We start from the raw sequence: 9,605 nt of genomic DNA, 5'->3' as shown, positions 1-9,605 counted from the left end.
ATTATTTTGACAAAGTAACAAATTTTTACACATATTTTACATTTATTATTTTATTCTTTAATCTCTCTTTTCTTATAAATATAAAAACTAATTTTTTAATGAACAAATACTCTTAAAAATAAATTATCAACCGGTGTAAAAAAATTATTTTCTTAATTCAATTTAGGAAAAAGAAGTTTAAAGAAAAATTTAGTTTCACTTCTAGAAGCTTTGGTAAAACCAAAAATTGACTATTGACTTGTATCATCCATACCAAAGCGTTCGAACCGAACCGCAGGTGATCCTTCCCTGCGGTTGGTGAAATTACAGTTCATTCAGTGCAAAGGGAAAGTTGTTTGGTCTTGCTCCTTCTCACCTCACATCTTCCACGAAGATATTTCACTGTTAACACCAACAACACACCCAAAGCCTCAATCTTGTTCAGATCCCTCGCACCCTTTCCCATTCAAATTAGGGTAAAATTGAATCATCCATCACTTTGCATTCATGCAGTTTCTATTTCTGTTTTCCAATTTTCAATTTTAATTTCTTCATCTTTTCGATCAAAGGGCGTGGCAAGATGAGTGAGGTTTTCGAAGGGTACGAGCGCCAGTACTGTGAGCTCTCTGCTAATCTCTCCCGCAAATGTAGTTCAACCTCGCTTGTTTCTGATCAAGGTGCCTTCAAAATCCTAATTTTATTGTCGTTTAATTCACCCCTTTTTTTCGTTTATCGCTTATTTCTGTGTTGCGTTTGGTGTCTTGAACTGCCCCTGTTGCTTTCTTGCTGTGATTAGCTCGGAACGCATCATAGGATGCATATCTGGCTCAAGAGTTCGTGTGTTGGGAAATGAATTTTCTCTTAGCTGAACCCCTCATAAACCATGGCTATGAGAAGGGAAACTAGGGTTTATTATTCAAAATTTGTTGTGCTTGATTGTTTAAGTGTCAAGATTTGGTCAAAGCTAGTAAAAGTCGTTGTTTTATCGTGTTCAATGATTTTTGTGCGACTTCTATGTGATTCGATGAAGTTTACTATATTGTTGGTCAGTTAGGCTAATTATACTACCGAGACTAGTCATGTTCTTAGATTTCTCAGATGTTTGCTTGTTGCTGTTGTCCTAAACGGTGATCCCTGGTGACATCGATGGTTCACGTGTTTCTTTTGTTGATAATAGTGTTTACGTTACTTGATGAAAGTGAAAACTTAGAAAAACTTTTGGAGGATTTTATCTACTGTGCTTCGAGCCAGACGTTTTCTGGATTCTGCTTATGTAACATGAAGATGTATGATGGCTTATTATTTAATGTTAAATTTTATTTACTGATTTTTTAATCAACACTATTCAGAACAGAAGCTGCAGAAGTTTTCTGAGATCAAAGCAGGACTGGATGACGCTGATGTCCTGGTACTAAGATGAATGTTTTCTTATGTGTTCGTGCTTTATTTTTATTTATTGGTATTAATTATCTGAGATTCATTTTCTATATCACTCTTCTCCTTCTTCAGATTCGGAAAATGGACCTTGAGGCAAGAAGTTTGCAGCCAAGCGCAAAGGCAATGCTTCTTGCGAAGTTGAGGGAGTACAAATCTGATCTAAGCAACTTGAAAAAGGAATTTAAAAGGCTAACATCACCTAATTCTGATGAGGCTGCCCGTGAAGAATTGTTGGAGGCTGGCATGGCAGATACTCATTCGGTAGATTTGGAACCCTAGATTGTATTACTTTATGGCATCCTTTTCTTAAAAGGATAGTGAAAATAGTTTATGGCTTTGTTGGTTAGAGATATGAAATATCTTCATTAACAGTTTAAACTTTTTGGATAGTTAGTCCTTCCTTGACATGGTATCAAAGCTTTTACGACCAAGTTGTCTAGAGTTTGATAAAAAAAGTTTAGTTTCAGCATGAGATAGTTGCATTATCTTTGCTTCAAACCTGAAGGAATATGTTAGAAATATAATGTAAAACTATAGGAGATCCCATACTGGCTAGAGATATGATCAAATTTGGAGGGTTGAGTTAGGCCTATCCCACTTTCTAAGAATAATCATTAGTGTGTCTTCAGATACCAACTTAAACTTTTGGAATAATTGGTTCATGATAGTAACTGTATTACCTTTAAGGTGTTTCAAATGACAATGTTTTTATTGAGATATTTGTTATAATTAGAGAAATTGTCTATTAAATGTGATCAGGGAAATTATACCATCTTTCTGTTATTCTATTATTTCTGCAGGTAGATTGATTTTTGTCCTTGATTCTAATCCCTAAACTTATGAGCTTGATTCTCTTAGCCCTGTATATGAATATATGACTGTTATCCTGGAATAAACACTATTCTTAAATTTCAACATTGTATTAGAGCAATACAGTCCTTTGACCTACCCATCATTGTTTCATTGCTATGCTTCTTAAAATTCTGAGTTCTACTTTAATCTCATGATTATTCTTGCAAATTAATCATCTTCCATGCTGTGTCAACCTCCAACATCTTGTGACATTTTAAATCCCCTTTGTTAAGTTATTGATTCCTACAAGTTCAGCTGTCTTCCAGCTGTGTTATTCATTCCAACCATATCTTTTGCCATCTTAGCCTCCACCTTGCATATTACGATATTACTAGTGTGTTTCAGACAATTGTTTTGCTACGCATTCTATTGCCATGTTTCAAACACATTTTCAGCCACCTTTTCTTCCTTTTTTAATCCTTGTTTTGTTCTTTGTTCTGATAACATTTTTCATTGGTCGTGCTCTTGCACTCGTGTTTCTGTCTCAGGTGTTATCTACTTTGCCATTCATACTATAAGCATGATTTGAATAATTTTTTGTCATTGCAACCAATCCCCTATTATGTCATTGTTCTTATAGATTTTCTCTTTTGTTTCAAGTCATACACTATGAGATCAGAGACATCAATCTACTCACATGACTTTACCAAAAGTATCAGTTGGCCCTTCTATAGTCTGAAAGAATCGTCACAGTCCCTTCATTTTCAAATCTCAAATTATGTAGTTTGATTTCTTTTATTTAAAGAGGATATTTGTTACTAGTTTAGATCTTAATTTGAGGGGGTCTGCTAAGATATTGCAGGAAACATTTTTCAGATATTTGTTATCATTAGGGAAATGATGTCCTAAATTTATGGGATGGATTCTACGTCTTATGTATAAAATATAGGTACAGTGCTGTCATCATTCTTTCGTTTCAACATTTTTTATTTGTTGATTGCTTGTATAATTACAGCATGAGATAGGTGGACCTGTGCATTGTCTACACTTCAAGCCCAAAGGCTTTTGCATGGAGGGACATGCTTGGAATATAACATAGTTTGTCATTTTAGAGTCTTCACATAATAGCTTAAGATTTTGGGAAGGTTGGTTTATGTCGTAGCTATCATTAAAGCTCTAAAACAAGTGATCTTTTGATTGATTGAAAGATGATTGACCAAAGTAGGAGACTTTTAGAAACTATTTACTAAAAGGAGGCTGTTTTAAAACATATTACCAAAGTGTGATGTTTTTTACTGTTTACCAGATCAATTCGCTAGTCAAAGCAGCAAGTTCAGTGTCACATCAGTGTTCACATATTCTTTTAAATTGGACAGATAGTCTATGTAACGTGCCATGCATGTCACATGGATGACTAATCCAATTTTTTTAAAAAAATATAAATGCTGTAGTGGTACTGAACTAGCTACTTTGGCAGCTGGATTGACCTTGTCAATGGCCAAAACTGTCCCAGGTTGGTAACGAATCAAAACGGGCCCTTCTAATAAATAGTTTCTGTAAGTACCCTACGCTGACTAATTAACCATTGATCGAATATTTTCATAATTGCACTCTAATTTTCGCCTCTGGTTTACTACTTATTTTCACTGTTATGTTTCCCTTTTTTAGTAGTTCATGTTGGGGTATTTAATGTTTTGTCTGTAGCCTCTTTAATTTGCTATCCAATTAGTTCCTTAACACCCGTTGATGTTTGAAGAAATAGCTGTGTTTTGTCAGTTTGATCAGTTACCTTTGCCAGTTTAATTGCAGGCTACTATTACTTGAGTATTTATAGTAGAATTCTTGTTAACAACCTGTGAATTATGACATTAATAAAGTATTATTGTTGTTGTTATTATTAAGCATGTCATATATATCTGGTTAGTAGGGTTGACAAATTGGATGTATAGGATCTATTTTATTTCAGATTAATGGACCAGATGAAAAAAAAAAGTCCATCAATCCATTTTGATCCATTAAAAATTTAATAAAAGATATGATCCATTTAATAAAAGTCAAATTCATCCATCCATTGACATTTTTTTCCTGGATGGATTAAATAAATTTTTAAAACAAATTAAAAAATAAAGTTTGTAAAACAAATTTTAAAAAAAAACATTTTTGAAAACTTTTGGCAAAACTTAATTTAAGATAGATTTAATCATGAAAAAAATTAGGTGTATTGATTTTGATTGTATTTATAGAGATGATTCCTTAATCATCCCATAAAACTAATTTGATATAAACCAATTTTTTATATTTTTGTAATGGATGAATTTGATGGATTTTCTTGTGGATGGATAGGATGAGTGATGGATAAATGGTTTGTTTTGCCACCCCTAATAGTCATTGAGAGTGTTATGCTTGTGATGAGAATAGGTTTGCTTGTTTCTTGCAAATAAGGTTGCAGACGTGTGCATATGCATATCTTGGGCTCTGTTTTATATATACTGAGAGTGCAGCTTAGATGCATATTTTTGCTTTCGGAATTACGAAATTAGTAGGCTTTTGCAGTTGGTTCCACCTGTAAGCCATGTAAACGGTTCTGATGTTATTCTATTTTTTGGTTGGGAAATATGGATAACATTGCAGGCTTCTGCTGATCAGAGAGAAAGATTAACTATGTCTGTGGAGAGATTAAACCACTCCAGTGACAGAATAAGGGAGAGCCATAGAACCTTACTGGAGACTGAAGAACTTGGTGTTTCCATCCTCCAGGATTTGCACAGTCAGCGAGAGACTCTATTGAACTCCCATAAAAGGGTACGTTGACATGTATAAGCTATTTTTTTTTAAGTTGAATTCTGATTATGTGAACTTTAGGTTGTTTTAGTCCTTTTTTCATGAACTAGGAAAGAATCATGAGATGATCTTTATTATCTGAGAAGTATTAAAACCAATCATGACACTTATTTGGGGAACAAGATTATGAACCTCCTTCAACTTAACAAATGCAATGAGAAGTTGTGATGATTATTGGTTGATGGTCATGTTTCCTTGCGTTGCAGCTTCATGGGGTAGATGATGCTATTGACAAGAGTAAGAAGGTTTTAACTACCATGTCACGGAGAATAACTAGGAACAAATGGATCGTTGCATCTGTGATTGGAGCTCTTGTTTTTGCTATAGTTGTTATTCTTTTTTACAAGCTATCTCATTAGCTTATAAAATCATAAAAGATATGACAGAATGGAAGCAATGTTTAATGCTTTTATGTACTTGGTTGTATATAGGAAATGTATGGACATAGGTGGCGTTATCATATATCCCTGCAATTATTTCGCCTCTGTTATTTTTAAGATTGGAAAGTTTTCAATGATATACCTTGCTTTTTATGCTCTTAATTATGTTTTTCTTTTGAACTGTAAGAACAATTACTTAATGCAAGTAAGTCTGTTCGAGTATACTCTTTTTATGACATGATGTATTTGTAGTAGCATATCTGAAGTTCATGATTTCCAAATCTTTGTGCTAATGCCGTGTGCGAGTGCCTTGTTCATTGCCTTAGCTGAAGTGTTTACCTGAAAAGAAACTTTTTGCGGAATATGCAACTTCTATTACCTTCTCTTTGTGCTGATTCTTTTTGTTAAACTTATTAAAATAAGTCAAAAAGATTTATAGAAAATGTCAAAATTATGCTACATAATTTCATTTCATAAAGCGACGAAATTCATATATGTAACAACTCTTATTTATCAAAAACCACTCATTTTGTTCAAATATAAACAAAATAACTACTTTTTACACTAACGGAACAAGTTAATTAATGTAATTTAATTATATTAACCATCATGTTTAAAAAATGAACTCTTTAAAGGGTCATTTTTAAAACTTGATAAAACAAAATAACATACTAATTAAGAGTGTATGTTTACGGATATTTTTCGCAATAGCACACTTTTTCTTTTTAATTTCCCACATAGATATTATTTATGATATTATTTATTGTGATCACACACTTTTTGGCTAGTTTAGAATTCGAGTAAGGATCGGCCGAATTTCTATCTTTATTTTGTCATCCCATATCAATCGAGACAAAATGAAGGTGGGAATTTGATTACCCATAACCCAAATTCTGAATTAGCCAAAAAAAATATACGTAAATATTATATACAATGTGCTATGTGAAACATTAAAGAGAGTGTGCTTTGACGAAAAAATATATCTATATTTATGATATTATTAAATAAAATAAAAAATAGTTAAAGCTTGTTTATATTTAAGTTTATTAAAAAATTTGATCTATATAATTGAGTAAGGATAAAATATTTTATTTCCAAACTAAAATATAAAGAAGATAAACTAAAGTTAACATTAATTAAAAGGATTGGTAATATATTCTGATTATTACATTTTTTTTGTTAAAATGTTATTCACTTAAACTTGATATCGAGAATAAGAAGATTAGAGTAAGACTTTAAATTAATTAAAAATTGTTTTAATAATTATGTCATTAAGTGAATAAAAATGGTTGAAATATTTTGAGTCATAGTTGTTGGTAGGAAGAATAACCAAAAAACATGGATCTTGAAATAGCGTGTAAGTTACAGTAGCGGCGATAGGAAGCACGTAGTAGTGAATGTGAACGTGTGTGTAGAGTACAAAATGATCACGAACTGAAATATGAACTGAAACTTAGAACAAGTAAGATCCACGTGGACCCCACTTAACAAAAAATCTTGTTTCCCAATTTCACAAACTCAACTCCAATTTTTCCTTTGCTTTTCTTTTCTTCCTTTCCTAATTTCTCTTCTCTCATCTTCATCTCCAATCCAATCCATTCCAATTCTCATGGATTCCCTTCCTTCCGTCTCGCCCTCCATGGTCCTCCCTCCCAGCCACCCTTTCCGCCGTCTCCCTCCGCGCTTCCTCTCTGCCCGAACCCGAACTCGCCGCCGCCACCTGTCCGTCTCCTGCACACTCGCCGGCGACGGCACCGACGACGACCTCGAAAGGGCTCTCCACATGGACGGCGCCATTCCACGCACCTCCAACGAGTTTGTCAAACGCGTCTCCTCACGCGCCTACGACATGCGCCGCAACCTCCAGCAGTCCTTCGATTCCAGCAGCTACGACGGTACTACACACACCTTCTCTTTCCTTTTCTTGCATAAACATTGGTTGGGAGAGCTAAAATGTATGACTAACCGTAGTGATCTATGGATGATTTATCCTTATTCTTAGACCTCCAAAATTAACTTTTATCTATGTGTAGGGATTAGAATTTACAGTTGCATAACCGTAGTTGTAAGGAGTAAAACTTGAAGTAAAGATTGTCATAATGACTAAGTGCATAGTTGTTCTACCCTTGAAATAAAATTAAAGGGTGAAAGAAAATTGTTGTTAATGTGTTGTTTATATTTCCTTGATTTTTATTCAGTTTTAGATGCCAACCCTTGGAGAGAGACTTCGAAGGCCGTGTATGTACTCACGCAAAAGGAAAATCAATTGTGCACAATGAAGACCCGCAGAAATAGAAGGTTGGGTTAACTAGAGATTGGATATGTTGTGTGCTTTTTCTTATTTATTGTGTTTGGCATTTCTCGTAGCTGAGTTTGCTGTTTCCTGTGACAGTGAGGTTGAAAGAGAACTGGGATTGTTGTTTTCTAAAGGAGGCAAGTGGGGATCTGGAATTGGAAATCAGTCCAAACAGGCGAGGGGAGGGACTACTAAGTTTCAAATGCTTGTGGAAGATGTTAGAGAGGGAGTACTGGTATGTGTTCTATTACACATGATATTGTGATTTAATTTATATTCATCAAACATGTGGGGAACATTTTTTAATGTGCGAAAACGTCGAAATATTATGATATATGTGTTTACCTTTTGTTTGAATTCAATCGTTATATATATGATTTCTTCAATTTGAAGCCACTTTTTATAGGGTATTTGGTTAGTGCAAACCAGGACGCATGTAAAAAATGCAGTTCTTCCTATTATAATTGGAGAATGGTTTTAAGAAAGGATCTGCAACTGAAAAGCCTCAACCTCAATGTTAAATGTCTTGATGTATCCACTGTTGCTATTGTGACCCCATCCGCTGCATTTACTTGTAATTTCTCACGATTTCAAGAAATTAAACAGTGACCATAATTTAAAATCTTAAATTGGATTTTCTAACTGGAAAACTTACACAATCTCCCATGCAACTTTTCCTATACATATCATAAAATCGAAACCCCAATTTTGATTGAAGAACAACGGAAACAATATCTGCAGAAGAAGTACATCTAAGTTATGTCCCTAAATGCAATGAAACAATCTTATGTCCATAACATATTGCATGGTTTATTGTAATTTTCAAGCTATTGGAAGATAATTTAATCCATTACAATGTGACAATATGGTTGCAGGTATTTGAAGATGAAAATGAGGCAGTAAAGTATTGTGACTTGCTAGAAGGAGGTGGTCAGGGTTGTGAGGGTGTTGCCGAGATAGAAGCCTCATCGGTACAAATAACTGACCAATTATCATTTGTCACTGTTCTTTCTGTTGCTTGGAAACAATGTACCACAACAATTGCTTTGTTCTTGCAGATATTTGATCTTTGCCAGAAAATGAGGGCTCTTGCAGTTCTATTCCGCAGAGGGAGGACACCTCCTCTTCCTGAAAGTCTTAAACTCAATCTGCGAGCTCGTAAAAGGTCCCTTGAAGATCAAGATGATTTGATGTGAAATTCATATTCCCTTTTGATGAGAGCAAGCATCTGTGCTAATTGCTAATATTCTTAGCCCCCAAAGGAACAAAATATGTATATTCATAGAAATTCATTCATCATATAATTGAAAATAATATAGCATGTATATGATTGTTCAATGCTTATACTCAATGCATATGGTAACAAGAAAAATTACGGTTCTCCAATGCTTGTGCTTGCTTAAAAATTTAAAGTATTTTGAGAATTGATTTTTGTTAAATTATAAGTTATGAAAAGATGTTTTAAAATAATTAATTTTGTCCGAATGTAAGAAAAACATAAATATTTGGAATATGTATGAACCTGAAAGAAAAAAAGTTGTTAAAAAAAGCAACTATACATTATATAAACATTTTATTTTTCATAAAACCAACTAAAATTAAAGCAAATTTTCTTAAGCATGTTGTTAGACACCTCTTGTATGGAGATCATGTTAATAAGAAATCTCTTGGATGTTGCTTACTGTTGCAACATTAAATACTATTGATTAAACCCTAATCTGGTTCTTGAAGTATTAATTTTGAGCATAGCTTATTTAGTTCCAGAACTATTTAGAAAATAAAATGATTGCTTTTGACATAAAATCAATGGTTTGTTTTTATATATTCATTTATATATAAGCTACCTATCACTACCATGTGGCAATACATTGAGTGCTGGT

At 33.6% G+C, this 9,605-nt stretch overlaps 2 protein-coding genes across 2 annotated transcripts; both read left to right on the top strand.

Annotated features, from left to right (window-relative positions):
• Window positions 1-263: 263 nt before the first annotated feature.
• Window positions 264-5,651, top strand: LOC124823961 (vesicle transport v-SNARE 12-like). Its single transcript, XM_088111012.1, has 6 exons — window positions 264-455; window positions 549-656; window positions 1,329-1,387; window positions 1,489-1,677; window positions 4,840-5,010; window positions 5,256-5,651. Exons 2-6 carry the CDS (start codon window positions 560-562, stop codon window positions 5,406-5,408), a joined length of 669 nt encoding a protein of 222 aa, XP_087967138.1. The 5' UTR covers window positions 264-455; window positions 549-559; the 3' UTR covers window positions 5,409-5,651.
• Window positions 5,652-6,901: 1,250 nt separating this feature from the next.
• Window positions 6,902-9,111, top strand: LOC148202893 (uncharacterized). Its single transcript, XM_088108660.1, has 5 exons — window positions 6,902-7,324; window positions 7,628-7,727; window positions 7,822-7,960; window positions 8,601-8,696; window positions 8,784-9,111. Exons 1-5 carry the CDS (start codon window positions 7,039-7,041, stop codon window positions 8,919-8,921), a joined length of 759 nt encoding a protein of 252 aa, XP_087964786.1. The 5' UTR covers window positions 6,902-7,038; the 3' UTR covers window positions 8,922-9,111.
• Window positions 9,112-9,605: the final 494 nt, after the last annotated feature.

The sequence above is a fragment of the Vigna umbellata genome, chromosome 3 (genome assembly GCF_029865625.1).
Source record: "Vigna umbellata cultivar VRB3 chromosome 3, Vumbellata_1.0, whole genome shotgun sequence".
NCBI lineage: Eukaryota > Viridiplantae > Streptophyta > Magnoliopsida > Fabales > Fabaceae > Vigna > Vigna umbellata.
This window is presented reverse-complemented; position numbering and strand designations above follow the sequence as displayed.